The sequence below is a fragment of the Miniopterus natalensis genome, chromosome 21, assembly GCF_054644295.1.
Source record: "Miniopterus natalensis isolate mMinNat1 chromosome 21, mMinNat1.hap1, whole genome shotgun sequence".
NCBI classification, from domain to species: Eukaryota; Metazoa; Chordata; class Mammalia; order Chiroptera; family Miniopteridae; genus Miniopterus; species Miniopterus natalensis.
The window spans coordinates 8,055,650-8,076,997 of record NC_142101.1 but is presented as its reverse complement, the minus strand read 5'-3'; the positions used below and the strand labels follow the sequence as shown (position 1 = coordinate 8,076,997).

At 46.4% G+C, this 21,348-nt stretch overlaps 1 protein-coding gene across 2 annotated transcripts in view; it reads left to right on the top strand.

Annotated features, from left to right (window-relative positions):
- Positions 1-16,316, top strand: part of COG2 (component of oligomeric golgi complex 2) — a 35,612-nt gene extending 19,296 nt beyond the window's left edge. For both annotated transcript variants that reach the window (XM_016196024.2, XM_016196025.2), the window contains exons 10-18: positions 3,163-3,302; positions 7,430-7,491; positions 8,536-8,687; positions 9,485-9,682; positions 10,515-10,587; positions 10,872-11,014; positions 12,510-12,649; positions 13,903-14,086; positions 15,636-16,316. In XM_016196024.2, coding sequence (XP_016051510.2) covers positions 3,163-3,302; positions 7,430-7,491; positions 8,536-8,687; positions 9,485-9,682; positions 10,515-10,587; positions 10,872-11,014; positions 12,510-12,649; positions 13,903-14,086; positions 15,636-15,737 — 1,194 coding nt within the window. In that variant the 3' untranslated portion in view covers positions 15,738-16,316. The remainder of the gene's footprint in view (positions 1-3,162; positions 3,303-7,429; positions 7,492-8,535; positions 8,688-9,484; positions 9,683-10,514; positions 10,588-10,871; positions 11,015-12,509; positions 12,650-13,902; positions 14,087-15,635) is intronic.
- The last annotated feature ends 5,032 nt before the right edge of the window (positions 16,317-21,348 follow it).

The following is a 21,348-nucleotide window of genomic DNA, read 5'->3' as shown; positions in this document are numbered from 1 at the left end:
TAGTCCTGCATAGTTTAAAAGAGTAGGAGGCCCTAATGTTTTGTTTGTGGTTTTTTTAAATCACATTATCATTTATAAGATTTCACGGTTTAGATTTTAAAAGTAAACTTATATATTTCGTTGTTGTCGTACGATGTGTTAAAGGCAGTACAGCGTCGTAGGGAAAGATAGGCTCTGGGGCCAGTGGCCTGGATTCCCGCCCAGCTCTCCTTCTCATCAGCCTCTTGGTGCCTCTCTTCCTTCTCCTTCCCTGGATTCAATATGACAATCTTTGTCGTTTAATTAGGTAACTTGTTAATTTGTAATGACCATAGTTACTGATACGTTAGGGTCTTACTTCGTACTTCCTGTTCGTCACACTTCCTTTTTCTTCTCTGTCCTTTTTTCACCATCTTTGTATTTTGGATTTTTGGGGAATTTGTTTTGCTCCTTTATTTTGTGTTTTCCCCTCTACTAATTTGGAAGTTCTGCCATTTATTTCTGTGTATATTAAGTAACCTTAGTGGTTACAGAATCTGAAGTTTGCTGGTGTTCTTCAGCCTCTTGAACAGTATAGGAAACTTAGAGCACTTTAATGTTAGTCACCCCATTTCATAGTATATGTTATTTTTTTATTTCTTTAGCCCAAAAAATAGGCATGATTTTTTTGTTTTGTTTGTTTTGTTCATCCTCACCTAAGGATATTTTTTCCATTGATTTTTAGAGAGAGTAGACGAGGGAGAGAGAGAGAAACATCGATGTGCAAGAAACACATCGATCCATTGCCTTCTGCACACACCCAGCTAGGGCCCAGGATCAAACCTGCAACCCAGGTACATGCCCTTGACTGAAGGGAATGGAACCCGTGACCCTTTGATGCATGGGCCAGTGCTCTAACCATTGAGCAACACCAGTCAGGGCAAAATAGGCGTGATTTTTATTGTTTTATACGGTGGTTATCCTCCCAGAGTCGTCATTTATCACTCCTACAAGTGATAAATCCTTTTCCCTGGATGCTGTTCCTTCTCGGATATTGACCTACCTTCTTGGATCATTTTTCTTCTTCCTGAAATTCATGCTAGAAGACTTTTTAGTAAGGATCTGTTGATAATAAACTTGATTTTTTATAGTAAATCCTTAGTTTTTGTTTGAAAATAACCTTATCACTTTTATATTTGAAAAGTAGTTTTGCTGGAAATAGATTCTCTGCACTTAGGTATTGTCTTTTGACTTCTGTTTTGAAATTAGCTGTTAACCTAATTGTTGTTTCTTTGTAGTTAATGCCTTTTTTTCTCCGACTGCTCTTAAAATCTCCTCTTTGACTTTGGTGTGCTGTTTTATTATAATATGTCTAGTATGAGCTGCTTCTTATTTATTGTATTTGGGATTTATTGGATTTCCTGAATCTGAGGATTGGTGTCCTGTATAAATCCTGGAACATTTTTATCCATTATTTCTTCAGTTGTGCTTCCCTCCCATTCTTCTGTTATTTCCTTCTAGAACTCTGATGAGACCTCCTCACTTTAAAACTTTATGTTTCCTAAATGTAGTTTTATTTTTTTTTTATCTGTCTCTGTGCTGCATTCTGGATAATTTCTCAGGACCTGTCTTCTAGTTTACTAATTCCTCCTTAATTTGTGTCTAAACTGTTTTATCATCTGAACATTGTTTACAATTTTGATTATCCTAATTTTCATTTCTAGAAGTTCTCTTTGCTTCTCTTTCTAATCTGCCTGATGAATTTGATTATTTTTAAAGTGTAGAGAGGCACAAGGTAAGAGGGGTTTGAGTCTGGGGCCTGGTAGAGCTTTATTGTCCCAGAAATATCACTTATCTGTTCTCTTGGTTAATTGCCCCATGTCATCATACATTGACAATGATTTTTGTGATTTTAAAAGTAGGATTTTTAAAAATAGATACCATAAGCAGAGTGAAATAATGGTCTTAAGCATTTGCAATTTAAGACCCTCTACATTTTGCTGTACTCCATAGAGAATCATATTGATCACATTAAGCTCGGAGATGTTTCAGCTCAGAAATGAAGCTTTCTGACAGAAGTTCGACTTTAGAATTCTAAACCAGTACTTAATGTTTATGGGCATGGTTTCCAGCAGGCACCTATTTCTTTCAAGAAGTGCTTTCAGCTTGAATGGGGCGTGCTTCTCATGAAGAGGAAAATGTTCTTGTGTTCTGCTAGCATCCATCATAAGCGGAGGTATCAGTTCATCCTAAAAGATGAAATAACTCTCTTTGTCTCAACTCTACACACCTGACAATACTCAGGGAATTCCACAAGTGTTGCTCAGAACCAGTTAAAAGAAATTTAAAACCTGTAGTGTTTACTGCACTAAAATTTCTGTCGAAGCACAGACCTCAGCATATTGAAGTGAATGGTTTGGTGACTCAGAATTGAGCCCCTCAGAATTGGGAATATGTGGAAAGTCCAGCAGTGTTCTCCCTAGAGCCTGGGAGCCTGGGGGATAGCATACCCTTTACAACAGCACTGGTTTTGCTCTGCTGACTGACTAGGGTTCTGTTTCCTCTATTTCCTCACTTTGTCTTTGGGCAAATTCTGAGCCGAAACAGAAGAGGGAACATCATCTGTTAAATTGTGTGGCGGGGAGGAGTTGGGGATAATAATAGTAGTTGCTTTATAGGGTAGTTTTGTGGGTTAAACGAAATAATACAATTTTAAGAACAGTATGTAGATGGTAAATGTTAAGTGTTAGCTGTTGCTTTTAGATCCCCCTCACTTTTTGTGCTGTCTCATCCATAAAAATGATGTAAGTACTCACATGGTTCAGTTCTTTCCATTTTAAAATTTTCCACTTCTCCTCCTGGAGAGGTGATGAAAGTTATACTGCTTAATCTACCGTCTCGTCCAGCTCCAGTGGACTGGGTTAGGGCTGCCTTAGAATATGAGAACAGTCACTTAAAGAGCACTGGGTCTAGCATACCTGGGTTTCTGGGTGGACTTGCCACGAAAGACCTTGAGCATGGGGTGGAACCACTTTGGGCATTGCCTGTCTAAGTGGGGACCTTGAAGGAAGATCCCTTCAGGTGCCTGTCAGCTCTAGACACTGATTCTGTGTGCTGACCTCCTTTATCTGGATTACAGTTTTTAGTATATGCTCCCAATTCTGGTTAGTGTACAATGAAAATGCCACCTATTTCTTATTTTAGAAGTACACCATAAGTATGGATTTTGTGAGAACATTTGAACGGCAGTGTGGATCACAGGCCAGTGTGAAAAGACTGAGAGCACATCCTGCCTATCACAGCTTCAATAATAAGTGGAACTTGCCGGTTTATTTTCAAATAAGGTCAGTGATTTACTCACATCTCACCTCCGCCTTTCTAAAAATAGACCTTGAATAACAGACAAGGATGTTGTCCCCAATTAATAGCCTCTTCTTTGTGATCATCATACTGTTCTTTGGGAAATAAAATTTAAAGTGTACAAGAAATATCATGATTGCCAAAATTATGGCTTGTATGACAAAAAGGACAAGCTTTATCTTTTGGTAATTGGAGAGCTGAGAACACTAGGCTTGGAGCAAGTTGGACTCCAAGCCCAGCTTCATTCCCACGCATCCTCTCATTCATTGTGGGAGAGAGAAAGGAAGAATGAGATCACAGCTCTTTCTTGCCATTGTCCCCATCTTGTCACCTGCCTCAAATAGTGGACTGTCCCACATCTGTTGGTTTTGCTCGTCTGTAACATTGTTTGCCCTCAGAGGGCAAACATTGTATCCCCATAAGTATAGCGTTAGGTATTCTTTGCAGTTGGTTCTGTGTTCTAGTTTATGAGAACCCTAGCTGTCACCTTGGCTTCCTTTATAATCTTTGTGACATGTGTTCTCTCTCTTCTGGAAAACGGTACCACTTTCCTTCTGGATATTCTGATGCTGTCGCCTGTGTCAGTAAGTGGTCTATAAAATACTTGGGGAACTTTATGATAAACCCATAACAACATATGTTCCACTAGAAAAAATTGATGATAACAGCCATCTTTGTAGATTGTCTTGAATGAGGTCATGGTAAGCTCCTCCATAGACTGGCATTATGTTGAAATGCTTTTTAAAGAATCATAGGCTTTTTGTTTAAATTTTTGGATGCTTTTGTTAATTGTGATGCAGCCCTTTTCCCCAGAGTTCTGAGGAAGAATTAGCAGAGTGAAATGTGTTAAGAATCAGGTACCTTGATTATAATTGCCTGCCCTGATTGCGAGTGTATGAAATCATCTTCAGTAATGAAGTCACAGCTTTCAGAAAGTTAGTACAGTGCACTTTAACATATGGTCATAGTCCTGTGTTTTATGCTTAGCTTTCCTGGGTTACATCATCTTGTAGCTTGTCTTTGGTAGGGAATGGATTTGTTCATCTGAGGTATTCATGGACTGCATTGGAAATATTTGATAATCAGCATCCAACCAGGGCAAGAAGCCCTTTTGATTCATGAGCAGAGTTTAAAAACAGTGAAGCATCATTTTACAGGATAAGACTGCAATCGAGAAATGCTGTTTGGATTTGACCGTTTCTTTCGTAGTCCACATTTGGAGTTAGATTGCTTTGGATGCCACCACAGCCCGTCCTCCTGTCTGCTGCCTGCACACTCCTCTTTTCTAGTCCCTTGCCCCAGACCACATGACCCCATGCTTAGTAATCCTGCACTGTCACCCACGCCCTGGAGCTGCCCTGAGCTGTGCCCAGCCCCAAGCTCTGGGCTCTGCCAGGTGAGCCCCACAGGGACGGCCCAGCCTTGCCTCAGCTGGTGCTCTTCTCACTCCAGGGCCTCAGAGTTGGTGGCTGAGCCGGGAAGTACGCTGAGACTCAGCCAGTTTCCTGACTTTTTTACATTCACCAAAGTTTAGCCTTAAGCATACGAGGGGTTGCTTAACTTTTCTTTGTAAACTGTTTTGTTTAAAATTAATGAAATTTTTAAAAATTATTTTTCAGATACGGAACTAGTTCTCAATGTATTTGTTTTTCCATTTAAAAAATAAACACAAGTAATGCTTTGTAGGACTCTCCTATTGATTTTTATCAGGTGTTGGATTGTTTACCCTGAATTATGACAGAAAGTTCTGCAAACATGGCTGGGGTCAGAGTTGCACTGTTATCTGACTCACTTTAGGGTCATTTAAAGGAAGCCTGAAAACCAGTGGGTGGGACTGTTTGACATGTCGCTAAGGAGGAGTAGCCCTATTGCATTCTTAGTAGTAGGTGTGTATGCCTGCATCTGACTGTGCATACACCCCAGCCCCCAACACCATTCTGTGAACATGAGTCCCCTCACTGTTCTGACACGCTACTGTGTCTGCATTTCATCTCTTCTTACAAGAGTATTGAAAGTAGGTTCAGGATTTAGTTTCTCATGGGAAGGAAATAAATGCATATATGACCAAAACAGTCTCAAATTGTACTGGGTCCATGGCTTCCTGGACACTGTGGTGTTAACCCCTTAAATGACAAAGGCTAAATTTTAGGTTTGTTTGAGTTGAAATCTTTCCAGAATATTTTATGCTCCCAGAACGTTTGCTGGTATATACTGTACATACTCTGTTCCATGCATGGTGAATCTGCTTCCGCCTTGATGGTGTGGAATCTACACAGGATGACTGTGCTTTCTCTCCCTCCCCTTCCTCAAGCACACGTGCACACAACAGAGATGTGCCCCACAGTGTTTCTGATGCTGCAGGGCTGTTCTTGTTTTGTAGTGATACCTGTAACTATTGTTATTACCTTTCCATTTTTAGATTGGTACTTTTGTGTCCTTGTAGACCTGTGGCATGCATGGAAGAATATGCCTATAGAGACTTTCCTCAAACCCAAATTTAAGAATTTTGACATGTTTGTGTTTGGAGTTGCCTTTCTTACAAATTTCTATCAAGACCAAAATGACATTCCACATACATGTGAAAACTACAGCACACCCTTCAGGTTTCTCCAGGTGTCATCTCTCGCCTTTGCCATTTTCCAAGATGTTTAAGCCAACATAACCTGCACTTCTGGATGCCAGGCGCTTGCTGGGGGGGGGCGGCAGCAAGGCTGTGTTAGGTACTGAGGAAGTTTTATTTTCACAGATTCTTCCACTTGGTCACAGTAAGGATGTCTGTGTGGACTGCCCGACACCGGGAGTCTGCTGCATTTGTTTCTTGTACTTTCTCATCTGTGGGTTTTTCAGAATCATCATAAATGTGCAGGCAACTTTGCATCCCATGTCTCTGTCACTACTGAGTCACACCTGTTCAGGCTTGTTCTGTATTGGAGGTTACTCCTGTATTTGTATAAATTTTGGAGTTGGGGGTCTGAGGTTGAGGTGCTGATGCTGATTTGCTTCCCAGGTGCAGAGCTATCCCTGTCCCTTCTCTTCTTTGTGCTCAGGGTCACTGCTTCCTTTGCTGCCATTCGGGGACTAGTCTCCAGTGCTCTCTTCTCTTGTCTTATTTCTCTGTCAGTTTTTCCTTCTGTGCCTCTCACTGCCACTTGGAGAGCCGAGCCTTTCGTAAGCTTCACTCGGCAGTCAGAGAGTCCTCTCTTTCCATGGGGCAGACAGGAAGCTGTGGGAAACCAGCTCACAGCACCTCAGTTCTGAGCACACAGATGACATCCCAGTCCGTCAGCCACTGACCTGATTCAGCACAGAGAAGCCTGTGCCCCCAGCACTGCACATTCAGAAGGCGACAGCTTTCCCAGATCCAGCCAATAGTCTTCAAAGTACACTGCTGTAAAATCTTTGTAGGGGGCCTAAGATCCTGTACAAGGACACAGGTCCACAGGAGCCACCTCAACAAGGATTAAGTGCCACTGCCACTTTAGTGAAAGCTTTCTGCATACTGTGGAGCCAGCCTGAAGGCCCCCTGACCCCCCACACGCACAGCCTCCCCATTACCAACACCCCTCACCAGAGTGGGGTGTTTGTGACACAGATGGACCTACAGTGACACAGCATCATCACCTGTCACCCTAATACTTGTTGGATGAAGTGCACGTGCTGAGGGGTTTGGAAGAGCAGCTCTGAATCTGATAGCATGTACTTGGACTGTTGCTACTTGCAGTTGTTGTAGGAATTACAAAGGAAACTGGAGCTCTGATTGGTGCACCGCCTTTCCCCCTAATCCTGTATCACGTCACATTGTTCCTCTAGGTCTTCCATTCCCCCTCCACCTTTGTCTTATAAGGAGCACGTTATGTACCCAGATAATCCAGGATCCTGCCCTCACCTCAAGGTCCCTCATTTAGTCCCATCTACAAAGCCCCCCGTGCCCTGTAAGGTCATAGTCCCAGGCTCCAGGGATAGAACCTGGGCATCTTCGGGCTGTTACTCAGCTGCCCACGTGGCCCACAGGTAGAGGAAGGGCTTGGTACTTAGGAAGAACGGAGGATAGACAGGAAGAGGCATCTGGCAGCAGCAGAGACACTAATTTGAGCTCTTGTTTCTATCCCAGATTTAGAGAAATAGCAGGATCCTTAGAAGCAGCACTGACAGATGTACTGGAAGACGCTCCAGGTAACTTCCTCAAAGTGGTAAATGATGGGGTGCCACTGAGTGAGTGCATTGAGCTCACCAAGTCATCTAGACCCTAATACCCAAGCGTCCTTTCTCCCTTTCCTGTCACAGTAAGTCAGACCTCAAAGACTGACTTTAACGTCTTTTTTTTTTTAAACAAAAAAAACTAAGATGTTTTGGTCTCTACAGTCTCCTGCTTTGTAGAGATGCTGAGAGGCTGCTTTAGTAGGATAGGAGGCAGACCTCATTTTGTTTCTGAATATCACACGTCAAGGGCACACAGCTCCTGGTGCGCCAGGCTACGAGCTGCTTCCTCCCTGGATCAGAGCTGCCCTTGCCTCCTTGGGGTGACTCACAGCTGGGGCTGGGGCCTCTAGAGCACTGGGCACCAGTTCTGGGACATAGGACAGGTGGCAGTGGTAGGTGTGCAGACTTCTCAGACATGTGCACTCCTGACAGCCTCAGCAGTCTGGTTGTGTTGTGGTCATTCCTAGTGGCCACTCACAGAACATGGGCTGTGTCTACAGCCACATGGGTGTCTAGGCTGCCACACTCTAATTTCTGCCCTTTATTCTCCTAGCCTTAAGGTTAGTTTTCATCTCTTTGCCAAAAATGCTAATATGCAGTTAACTTCCTGTACAAATAGTGTATTCAGGTTCAGGAAGAGAAGGTGACAAGTGGAACAGGACAGATTCAAAACCAAAGTTTAGACACTTGCAAGTGACGGCCACCTTGACTCATGTTTTGTTGATTTTGTATAAAGTTTGTATTAACAAGTTACTTCTGAATGCTGTGTATGTTTAATATTTATCTAACGCCTGGGAGGTGGAATCATGTAAAATCAGAAAATGCGTCGCCGTGAGAGATGTTATAGTGACATGGGTTATGGCCACCTGGTCATGCATGTCACCTTCACTGACAGCTTCGCTGACCACCTAGAGTTCTTCAGAATGCCACTTTCTTCACTCTCGAGTTATACATTGAGAATATTAGATTGCGGCCCTTAATTGACTGAGACCCCTTCCACGTGTGCTCTTCCTCTAGCTGGAAGCTCTTACTGCCTGTTGGCTTCTCATAGAACATGGAGCAGCCTTCAGAGGTGTTGGTCGGAACAGATGTTCCTGCCGTCGCTGGCACACCGCCTGTGGAGACTCTCCCTGCAGGTTTTGGCGCGGTACTCCGTGTTTGTCAACGAGGTGAGGGCCGGTCGGGTGGCTTTAAAGATACATTAAGCTAAGTGCGCTAAGGTTAAGCTAAGTGGGACCCGGGGAGGGGGGCTGCTGTGTGGTTCCCAGGACGCAACGGGGCTGTACGCGACTCCTGGGACAGAGCGGGGCTGTAGGACTCCCAGGACACGGGTGCTGTGTGACTCCTGGGACAAGGTGGGGCTGTACGGTTCTTTAGTTAGGTCTGGGCTTGCTAAGCTGTGCAGTTTTTTTGCTAGCCAATAATTCTTATATCTCTAATAAATTATTTTGCCTTGAACATTGATTATTTCATTCTTTTCCTGATGCTAGTACGTCTCTTCGGTTTTCCCCTTCTAACAACACATAATGCAAAGAACACTTTTGTTTGTATTATTTGAAGAATAATGAGGGGTGAATTTTGATTTTTTAAATATTATATTATGATAAATTTATTAAGTAAACTCAGTGAATTATTTACCTAATTTAGTTAATTAATCTTTAAAACCTGTGATGTTCCAGAAATTAGTTTGCCTTTGGTTTAGGGACCTATTGTTTTGCGCTTGCCTATTACTTTTAAGCTCCAGAAATTAGACATGAGTTCAGGGAGGGTAACATCCGGGGGCTTGAGGTTTGTCCTTGCTTCTCTGAGTCCTTCACACCTGTCTGGAGATGATGTGGTACTTTCATTAGTAACCTTCACAGAGACTAGACATCTGGCATTTTATAGTGACTTGCTGACCCACGTATGTAAATGCTCATGTATCTTGCTGGTGGAAAAGTATTTAAACATTGAAATCCTTTTGCAGCTTTTACTCAGGCCCATCTCTAATGAAAGTGCCAAGGATGTTAAAAAACCTTTGGTAACTGGTAGCAAAGACTCTTCCATTACCCAAGGAAACAGTGAAGACCCAGGAAGTGGTCCTTCCGAGACAAAGGCCACAGCTTCCATAACTAGCACTCAGCTCGTGTACGTGGTCGCCGACCTGGACAGGCTTCAGGAGCAGGTAAGCCAGCATCCCAGAATGCCTGTGCTCAGGGCAGCGTCTCCTCAGAGTGTGCAAAGGCCTGACGCCATCTGCCCAGGGGCTCAGACTCACGGGGCCCAGGCGCCTCAAGAGAATACCTCGTGCATCTCCCCTGGCAGCGCGCTCTCCCCCCTCCTCCCAGCCTGGTCTCGGAGCGCGTTACCCTGGCGCCCGTGCAGCTTTCCTGGTAGTAATATCCAAGCTCAGCTCAAGCTGTGCTCCACTGGGTTTTTCATTAGCTCAACTTACTGTGCAGGCACGATCTTGAGTGGGTTAGGTTTTAATTATTTCTCATCAAGTTCCTAAATATTTCTTGGTAACATTTACTCTTCAGCTATACTTTGCAAGTACTGAGCTATTAAGTTTTTTTCCTCTGTTTTCTGTGTGTGCCCCATGTTTTTGCTCTTATTAAGAAAGCTTTGTGGGTAAATTTGTGTTTACATGCTCTGCTACATAATTGTGCTTTCTTCAAGTTTAAATATTTTGTGGTGCTCAAACAAATATCATATGCTTTGAGCAAAAACATGGTGTTTATCTGAGGTTTTTTGGTACTTAGAAGAGCCACAGAATAGAAAATGATGTTTATTCTCGGGGTCTGTTAATAGCCACAAAACTGCTGTTTCCCACAGTGGGTGCTTTTATTGTGAAGGTTTGATTAAGGATTTTGCTTTCTTTTAGCACAAGTTACTTAAAGTCCCGCGTTTACATTTGTTACTCATTGACAGCATCCTAGAGACCATAGATGCAAATGGAAGTGCCCCTTCCTTTGATTTTAAAAGGAACTGAGTTGTAAAGTGTGTGTTTATTTCAGCTTCCAGAACTCTTGGAAACAGTCAAGCCCAAGCTGGAAATGATTGGCTTTAAGAATTTTTCTTCTATCTCAGGTAAAAACAAATCTTTAGACTTAGCAAATCTTTGGATAAGAAATAATTTTAAATTTTTAGAGACTGTGGAATATATTTAAACTACCATTCTTGTTAGCTATAAGTCCTTAGTTGTTCTTCTCTTCTATGCTAGCCTATGATTTTAACTTCCCTGAATGAGAAATTTTGCTAATTCTAGTCATTTGACTTTATTATTGTACATTGTCTAAATACTATGACAGTATTTAAAATAAAAGTCACATCTGACTGGAGAGAGTGACTAAGCACAGTCTGTGTGTCAGCAGCAGCCCTGGAGGACTCGCAGCTGTCCTTGGCAGCCTGCGTGCCTGCCCTGAGCGCCAGGATCGTCCAAGACTTAAGTGAGTCTTGCTTCAGTTACCTGAAAAGTGCCCTGGAGGTTCCCCGGCTTTACCGAAGAACCAACAAGGTCAGCACCGTTCCCCGAAAACATTGTGAGGCGGGGAGATACACAGGAGCAAAGCCCAGCTGGAGGGGCAGGAGTAGGTTCGCAGGGGAGCCCAACACAGACTCAGTCTGTCTCAGCGAAGAAATGGTGTCTGTGACACGCACTCCTCCCGGACGTCAGGAGCCTTGGGAGTCAGACTCAGGCAGTGCAGACTTTAAGTGCTATACCTTTGTGGGGAGCTTTTGTCTCGTGTCTATATTTGAAAAATTAGAATTTACCTTGTTCCTTCATCCTGTCATTGGAAGTACCTGCTTTCCCCTGTTCTACTGGACACGGTGTGAAAAGCTGCATTAAGAAATCCTAACAGCATTAAAAAAAAAATACAGCATTCTCCTCTTTTCTGATTTTATGGACTGGTGCTTTGGGGAATTAATTTTTACTGGTGTTTTAGTTTTCCCAATTGAACTCTCATTTTCATGCATTTGCACTTCATTCTTGCTAGATCTCACTTGATTTTCCCACTGTTTTTTCCCCCCAGTTGTGGAGTTGGGTTTTAGGCAGTTTACAACTGAAGTTATTCTCAGGAACTGTGAGAATCTGCTGAGACATTGTGCAGTTTGGGGAAATCCCTGGACTTGTTGCAGAACTGCCCAGTGTGGGGCCAGCCTCTGCTGTGTGACGTTGGCGTCACTGCCTGCCCGACACGGGGTTCTGGCTGTAGTGTGTGGCTTTTCGTGGCTGAGCTGAGACTGAATGGACCTCCTTTGTGCCTTCTCTTTTCGTTTTAAAATCTGACATGCAGTAGAATGATCACTTCTAGCAAGAGCGCCCTGTCACCCAATTTCCTCTTTCTGGTGTGACTTGAAGCCCCCACTTAGAAGAGGGAGAGACAGACCTCGTTTGTGTGCCCATTACGTTTTCTTTAGTGACCCGCCACCTTGCCCTTTCTGCTCGCTCGGGGTTGTACTTACTGAAGGAGGGCTTGCAGACGCTGTGCTGAACACCTTATGTCCACTCCCCTCAGTCCTGCAAAGTGGGTGCTCGTGTCCTTACAGATGAAGAAACCAGGGTTAGGAAAGTCACATTGCTCACCCTAGATCCTGCTTCTCGAACGGCGGCATTAGCATCACCTTGCAGGAGCTCGTTAGAGACATCTCAGAGCTCTGCCCTTGCCCCCCAGCCACACACACGGAATCAGACCCGGAATTTAATGAGATTGCTGGGTGGCCGGTGTGGACGTGAAGTGGTGGGAAGCAGCGCCCTGGGGAATGAAGCCAGCAGGGGCTGGTACAGCACCTGGATCCAGTCGGGCTCCAGACGCTGCCTCCCTGCTGCCTCTCCCTGCTCCCTCTTGCTCTCCAGGTGTCTTTCTGGGGACAGCACTAGTGTTGCTTTTTGGAAGGGATGGAGGGTGTATGTGTATCAAAAAAGGCACATGACTAGTATCCTTTTGAATTTGAGGTTTGAATAACTCTCTTTCTCTATGCATCTCTCACCCCTACCACCATTATTGCAGGAGGTGCCAACGACAGCTTCCTCTTACGTGGACAGTGCCCTGAGGCCCCTTTACCAGCTTCAGAGTGGTCACAAGGACAAGCTCAAACACGCGAGAATTCAGCAGTGGTTAGAAGGCGCGCTCTCGGAGAGCACTCACAAGTAAGTAACGTAACATAGACTATTCTGGACTTTCTTCGACAGGCCCTGAGTCAGAGATCACTGAGACCATCAGAGGGTGGCAGGTAGACAAGGTGGTAAGAACATCCTGTCACTCCATGGCTGGACAAGGTGGGGCAGTCACTGAGTCTCTGCCCATCAGTGTGGATGGCTGAGCTGAGCTTGCCACACCCCCACCCAAGGCTCTACCGGGAATGTAGCCAGCCTGGCTGGGCTCCCACTGTCCTGGCATCTCCCTTTCAGGGGCCCAGACATATTCTCCCCCCCCCCCCCCCCCCCCGGCACACCTCCCTTTTACTATCCTTGGTACCATCTCCTGCAGGCACTGTTCTGTAAGTCCAGTCACGTGTTTTCCTTTAAGATCCTTTCTCTTTTCGGTTCTGTCAGTCCAAAATGGCCTCAGTCATGCCAGATAATCAAAGGTCTCCCAGTGGGTAGACCATGATAACCAGGGAAGAGAATAGTAATTACAAGTGATAAAGGATTGGCATTTAAAACCCTACAGCCCTTAGACGAGGAAGTCTTCAGAATGACTGGTTGGATACCTCTTCATTTCTCATTCTGTCTGCTCTTCCCCAGATGCTGTTGACTTATGTCAAAGAGTCTGTTACTCCATTTTGTTGAATTTTGTTTAATTATTAACTTTGCCATAGTATTTTATTCATTTCAGTTACTTATAAGTTAGGTGGCATTTGTGGGTTAATTTGAACGTCAAAATGAATTATAATAGTGTTTGTAAACATGCCAAGTAATCAGGTTCTAAACAAAGTTAAAATGTAACTCATTTATAATTTGGATGGTATATTGAGAAAATTTTAAAGCCAGTTAGTTTTATTTAAAATTTTGAAATGCTTTTACTCTTTAAAAGATGAAGTATTTCTAGAACTGATTGCAGATGAACCTGTTACTTGCATTTGGGGAATGAGCTATAGATGGTCACTCTTGAAATAAGAAAGACAGTTTGGCCCAAGATTTTCTCCTAGTGTCCAGGACTAAAATTTTGAACAAAATCCAAGTATATATTTCTTACGTTCTGAGGGAATGCAGTGCTAGGCAATCAAGGCCCTGTTTTTCTTTCAATCTTAAGAAACATTAAATATTTACCATTGCTGATTTTTTATTGAAAGTAAATTTTTATCTTAAAAATATCTTTTTTTTCGTCCTCAATGCCAGTTAGTGTATTTGGTGTTACACACAAACATGTGTTTCACCTGTAAATGCCTCTCGTGCTCCAGGTACTATGAGACCGTGTCCGACGTCCTGTACTCCGTGAAGAAGATGGAAGAGAGCCTGAAAAGGCTAAAACAAGCCCGGAAAACCACCCCCGCCAACCCCGGCGGGTCCAGCACTGGCGGCATGAGTGACGACGACAAAATCCGGCTGCAGTTGGCCTTGGACGTTGAGTACTTAGGGGAACAGGTAACCATGAGCCGTCATCGGTTCCAGGGGCTCTGAAACCAAATTCTGAGGGCCACGTGGTGGTTCACAGGAGCCCAGAGGTGGCGCTGAGGGCCGTGAGGCTGTTCCCTTGTGTTGGGAAAAGGGATCAGGGCCCTAAAATACTCGAAGTCAAAATATTTGCACCTAGGAGTTACGAGAAAGAAAAGACAGAAGAATACCAAAAATCAGCTTTTCAAGTCCGTTGGCTTGGTCTTTTGTGCAGTTGACATCTGCGTGGTCACCAGCGCTCATGTCCATCAAGCCCACTGGAGTGGCGCTCACAGGGATCATGTCTTGGTCCGTTGCCCGGAAAGTGCCTGATAGGAAATCTGTGCTAGATCCTGGTCTTTGGGATATTAGTTTGGCTTAGAATAACCAGAATAGCATTTGCCGCTTGACTTTGCAGTGTGATACTTGAGAAACCACCCGAGCACAACTTCCTTGTAGGTGTTCCGTAGAACACAGATTTTTAGAGGTGTAGTGTATGGATGACTATTAGCACACATATCCTTGCGTAGGAGGCAGGTAAGGATTCCATGCAGGCCTTTCATTCTGAGTCAGAGGTGACTCCTTGAGTCTCAGAACTTTCAGATGCTCAGAAAGTGACTCTTTACACTGTTTAGGTTTTCTTTATAAAGGTCCTCAAGATAGATCCTCAGACCTTTGCTAGAGAAAAAGACGTGAAATCAGAACATTTCCATCAGAAGATGTGTGGTTTTCTGTTAAGAACCACCTTTTACACATCAGGTTGTCACTGAAAATCTAAATCTCTCTACTTTGAGGCGAATTTAGAGATATATCCTGGCAGAAGTCCATTGCCACGTTTATTTCACAAGAGAAACTTAGTCTTCTTATAAGCAAGGAAGTTTGTTACAGAAGCTTAAAGAACAAATAAGCAAAAGAAAGAAGGAGGGTTGGGAGGGAAGGCAGGGAAAGAAAAGGCAGTCCTTGTCCCAGTCCCCAGGACGAGCCACGGCACTAACAAATACTGACATAGGATAGAGTTTTCCAGACCTTATGGCGCGTGTTTTGTTTTGTTGTTGTTAAACTGAACTGGGGACACGGTGTGCCTTCTCTCGGTGACCAAAATGATTCACAGTGATTGCTGTGCCAGAGTACTTTCAATTAATCAGATTCTGAGGAACGGCTGCTTGCTGATAAGTTACAAAATTAAGACAGGCCTCTCCTGTTTTGAGAATTCTCCACTTAAAAAATGGTTCACTTTGTTAATTCTTTTAATGTGAATTTTCTTGGCCAGTTCACAAAAGAGGCTTAGATTCTGTTAGATTCTGATTTGATGGATGGAGGTAAATGAACACATTGGCTTCTTGGGGTGCCAAGTGTTTAACCCCAAAAGTAAAGTTTTACAGTAAATAAATCCTTTACTCTAAAATTCTATTCTTCAAGGAACTCCCTGTTATGTAGTAGAGGGAAGGGTGAATATGTTCTTTTATGTTTTATGAGGGTCTTTTTTTTTCACATTCAGTTTAAATCCCAGTAACTGAATTCGTTCTCATGGCCTTTGCAGATACAAAAACTGGGCCTGCAGACAAAGGACATAAAAAGCTTCCCGACTCTGGCAGAGCTCGTTGCTGCCGCCAAGGACCAGGCAACAGCAGAGCAGCCCTAGGCATCCTGGGGGCCCGAGGGGAGATGACAGGAGCCCGACGGAGACAGTGGCTCTGTGCTTTCCCAGCCCCTGAGCCTCCAGCAAAGTGCTTCCACCGGATCTCCAGCCACACGCATTGCAGCTCGCCCAGCACCTTTGGGTCTTCTTTCACCCAAAAAAGGACACTAAAGCCTTTTTCCGTTCTATGGAAGATAGTTTTTAAGACACTTGAAACTTTCTACTATAGTTTACAGAGAAAATTATTTTATTTTTATTGTAAATCTTAGTGAGGAAGAGCTGATTTCTAAACTATGATTAAAGTAAATATATATGTGCGACTAGAGAAAGTGTTCTTCCTCCCCGGCCCTGCAGTGAGAAGCAGTGGACGGCCGCGGGTGGCCACACTAGAAACGCTCTGCTCCGAGGCTGCACATGTGTGGACTCCGAGAGGCTGGAAGATGCTGGTTCCCGTTCTCCCACCAGGTGTTGGGGACAGTGCTGCTGATCAGGCTCTTCGCCCAGACCTCTCTCTGTCTCTCTGTCAGGAGCAGAGCCAGTTGGGAAGACTTATTTTCTAAATAAAAGAAGTGTCTGCCAAGAGCGCGCGTACCTTTTTTTTGTGAATCAGCCCAAGTTGAATACTCCTCACTCGTGCCTGTGATGACTCGTTGCCTTCTGGGCCAGTGTCTCTCGCACACTCGGTGGGAGGGTCGTGTCCATCATGGAGGCTCCCTTTAGGCGTGTGGGAGTTCATCTGTGGAAGGGTAACAAGCACCCCGCCTGTGGAAGTAGCCACCACTGTCCCTACTGACGAGCTAATCCCGGGTGTGGGGGACAGAGAGCTGGGATTATTGGGGCGAGGTATTCAGAGCACGTTGTTGGCTCACTAACCGCACCCTTCCACACCCCTGCACTGTGCATAGTGGTGTCACCTGCCCTGTCAGCATGGAGATGATGGGGAGCAGGGGCGCGTGTGCCTCTAGCTGTGCATGTCCTCACTCCAGCATCTGCTCAAAGGTAAGCTGTGGGGAGATGACAGGAGTAAGTGACGGAGTTAGGGCAGATCTGGGAGTTCGCAGGAACGACTTCTCTTTTAGGACCGTGACGAGGCTAAGCTAGAGGAAGGAGAGAGAGCCCAAAAGAACCCCAGGAAAACCCCAGAGTGGCAGTGTGGGCACCAGGAGCTTCCATGGTCCTCCCAATCGCACAGCTGGAGGCAGCTCTGTTCTGTCGCGGTGACGGACCATCTCCCTGTGAATGGCGCGTGCTCTGGTCTCAGCAGTGGAGGCCCTGCCCTGGACCGATAAGTGTCTGGCTATAGTTAGTATTAGGAAGTTGGGCCAGAGAAACAAAACCACGTGGTGGGGAGCAGGAAGTGTTTCTTACAAGGGCTGGACCTCGCTCAGCTTGCCAGTGCAGCGGGGCGGTTGGGAAGGGGAGGGTGGACGGGACGCTGAGACCGCAGGGGCGGAATGAAACGCACACCTGTCGCTGCCTCCAGGTCTCCTGCAGAAGTTCTTCCTTCTTGAAGCTGCGCACACCTGGCCCAGGTAGAGGAAGCTGAAGGAAGAGGTCCAGCGGAGGCCTGCTGCCCCATGCCAACAGGTGACCTGTGACCTGCCCCCGTGTGCGTGTGCTGTGTTGCTCTGCCTTCCAAACCCCGCAGACTCTGCCCAACAGGAACCTCGAACAAGCTCGGGAGCAAGTCTCCCCTCGCTGGGTAACCCAGGGCGGATCTCCCTCAGCGGCCACGTGGCTGAGCCAGTCCCTCCAGCCCAGCCTCAGTAACACAGTGTTGTCCCACCTCCCTGGCTGCTCTGCGTTCTCATTTGTTTCACAACACGGAGGTGGGGATATAATTTATCAGCCCTTTCCCACTCCACTGTCAGTCCCATTTTGTAGATGAAACAGAAGTTTAGGAGTTGAGATAACAAATAAGTGGAATTTAAACCCAGGCTATCATTGGAGAGCCCAGATGTTCACCGCTAGGCAGCTCTCCCTCCCCAGTGTGAGCGTTGGAACTGCAGCTGAGGATCCAGGATTGGGGCCCAAGCTGTTGATTCTTTGACACCCATCAGGCCCCAGGCCCTGCTCCATCCAGTAACACCACAGTTCCAAGCTTGTCTGACGACAGCAATGTCCTGATGCCACAATGTCTGTTTTTAGGCTTAAGAAACAAGGATCTTTAGTTACAAAGCAAAACGTTCCAGAAGCTTCTCCCTGGCTTTCTCAGAACGTCTCTTATTTAATGTGTGTAATTACTTAAGCTAAGCTTGGGAGAATTGTAATCGAAGTTTAAAGATAAAGTAATACTTTTTTACTATAAAACTAATTTTTTAAAACTTTTTAAAGAATCGTAAAGGGGTCCCAAGCACAGGAGTTTATGTTTGCCAGTGTCTGCTGGTACCAGGCAGCCAGGGAGTGAGGTGGGTGCACCTGTGGCATTTCAGACTTAGAAGGTAACGTGGTTTCTGTCTTCTGTATCAGGTGACATCCCCAGGGTCTCTGGCACAGCACCTGGTGATCAAATGCAGGTCTTGGTGCCCCAGTTTAGAGCTGTGACCACTATAAGCTTCTATCATGCAAAGGTTTTAAAGATCTTTGCATCTGTTCAGATTCAGTTTCCCTGCCAAACGAGAAACAAACGAAAATCGTTTGGTTTTCTAAACTCAGTAAAGGGCATGGGACTGGACGGCTTTCTTGGTGGACCGTGGGAAACCCCCCATGGCCACCGAGGCTCTGGGTCTCGTGCTGGAATCTTCGACTTGTCTATAGTTGCCTTGTCTATTGGACACACACTTTGCAACCCAGGAGAACTTAGAATTTAGTGAAAAAATGTTTAAGAAAAATAAACCCTTAGAATTAATACTTCTCTGTTAAGTAATCTGCAAAATGTTAGTATTTTGTATCCTTGTAACGTCCTGACCCAAATTCCCATTTAAAGAAAAGCTGGGAACAGAGACCAGTGGTCCGTTGGCAACGTTTTGCTCCTGGCAACTGCCAAAGCCCAGGCAGCCCACTGAGTAGAGAAACCCGCTAGTTAAGAACTTAATGTTCTCTCCCTCCAGCTGCACTGTGGCAGTGGCACTATCTCATGTCATCGAGGAGACTTCAGGACATCGCAGGTGGCGACTCGGGCTCCCTGCTGCATCCCCACGCCCGGCACTCAGCGGGCACCTCCGAATGCTCAGCACCAAGAGTGAAACTAATGGAAAGAATGGACCCTGGGTGATGACAACATGTCAGTGTAGGTCCATCTGTGTCACAGACGTCCCACTCCGGTGAGGGATGTTGGTGATGGGGAGCCTGATGCCCCTGGCCCCACACGCACAGCCTCCCCATGACCAACACCCCTCACCAGAGTGGGATGTTTGTGACACAGATGGACCTACAGTGACACAGCGTCATCACCTGTCACCCGAATACTTGTTGGATGAAGTGCATGTGCTGGGGGGTTGGAAGAGCAGCTCCGAATCTGATAGCACGTATTTGGACCATTGTCATTTGCAGTTGTAGGAATTACAAAGGAAATGAGCTCTGAGTGGGCCACCACCTTTCTCCCCGATCCTGCATCACGTCACCTTGTTTCTCTAGGTCTTCCGTTCTCCCTCTGCCTCTGTCTTATAAGGAGCATGTGATGCACCCAGATAACCCAGGATCCTGCCCTCACCTCAAGGTCCCTCATTTAGTCCTATCCACAAAGCCCCCCGTGCCCTGTAAGGTCACAGTCCCAGGCTCCAGGGATAGAACCTGGGCATCTTCGGGGCTGTTATCCAGGCCGCCCCCCCCCCCCCATTCCTGCTGTGCCTCTGCAACGGGACTTCTAGACAGGGCAGAGGTCATGATCCTGCTATGGACTGAGTGCCACATGGTGGTCACTACTCATTCATTCATTCAAGCGTTTCCCATTTTATAAGTAACGGGGTGGAGACAAGAGGTGAGGAAACTTGCTCCAGCCCGTGTCAGAGCTCAGCTTCCTGCCGGCCTGTCCATCTCTAGAACCCACCTCTGAGCACCCCCCATGGTGCCCCTAGGTGCCTGGCACAGCAGGTCGCAAACCTTGTCAGGCCCACAGTTGTGGGAAGGACTAGCTGACCCCCTTGACACCAAAACTAAGGATGTATGTTCCAGACTAGAGGGGCGCTTGGGATGTGAGGGATGAGCTGAGATGTGGAGGATGTCGGAAACCCTAACCCCAACCCTGGGCCTCCGTGAGAGGAGCGGACCCACCACCTGTCCTTGCACACGCTCTGGTTGACCTCGATCCCTTAGAGTGTGGCTACGATGACCCAGCAGAGGGGCGGGCGAGCCCTGGGCACCAGTGCGCAGGGCAGTCACCGTCCAAGCAGAACACGGACACTTCCACCTAAGCCGATGAAACCACGTACAGGAAAGCCCTCGGTCAGCTCTGAAACCGGCCGTCGGCGCTCCCACCCCGCTGCTCCCCAGCCCCCGTCCCCGCTGTCACCTGCCCCTCAGCTCCGGCAGCTGCTGTATCGCCTCGCCTGCCGAGCTGGTCAGTGTGTACGGGAGGGAGGAAGACTTGCTTCCCCCACCTCGGCAGCATCCCCAGTTACCCGTGAGCGGCGTGGCCTGCGGGTGCCCGCCCTCCTCAGGCTTTGCCCCAGATTTAGCAGGTGGGGGCCTAATCCCACCGAGGAGGACAAGCAGGGACATTCAACAGGCAGGGAGGAATGTTCAAGTGCCAAGATTTCTCTGACTTCTGCTCCCCAGGCGCAGGGAGGGACAGCCTTACTCTGTGTCCCCGAATGCAGAAGCGCCATCTGCCCCTTTCCTTCCCAGCTGCATGGGGGCGGGGCCCCCCTCAGGCCCACCTGCGTGTCACACAGCCCGTCACTGTCGTCACTGTCGCTTAGGAAGGGAGGGCCCAGGACAAACATCACCCTCAACTTCAAAGGAGGGTAAAGTGCCCGCCTGCGCCTCCCAGGGAAATGCCGTCTGAAATGTGGCTCAGTCCTAGGAGGCCTGTTCGTTTGTCCCGCCTGCTAAATAGCATGTATTCTGCTAAGTGAAAGGGAGGGTTTTTCCCTTTTGCTTATTGTAAGACATTTATTAGTAACACGGGATAATCAACCATGGTGTTACACTCTTCCATACATAAGGATGCTTGAGTTTTTCAAAACTCACAAGTACTGTGGGAAAGAAGAACTGAGAAACCAAGAAAAACTCAGGCATGTGGACCCCCCATGTGGGTCATAGGCTCGCATGCGATAAGCTGCATGTAAACCCAGGGCGGTGGACAATGCATACTTTAATTTTAAAAGCCAATTTCTGTTTCCGTAAAAAAAGGGAACTGATCGGTGTCACAAACACATATGTCTGTGCAAACTCTTTCCAGAACAGCCTCCTGTGCTGCACCCTGGGTCTTAGCTCCCCCGGCTCCCCAGATAAACCTAAGCAGCAGAGGCTGCTTCGGCCGCAGGCTCTGCTGCTCATGTGCACGGTGCCTCCACGCGGACCGAGGAGAAACGGCTTCCTTCCAGCTTCGAGCTGGCTCGTGGGGGAAGAAGTGGAAGACGGCGGCGACAAGTTAGCGTTGCCCTTGCCCACAGTGCGGCTGCGTGGCAGTGGCAGTGGCAGTGGCAGTGGCAGTGGCAGTGGCAGGCCGGCC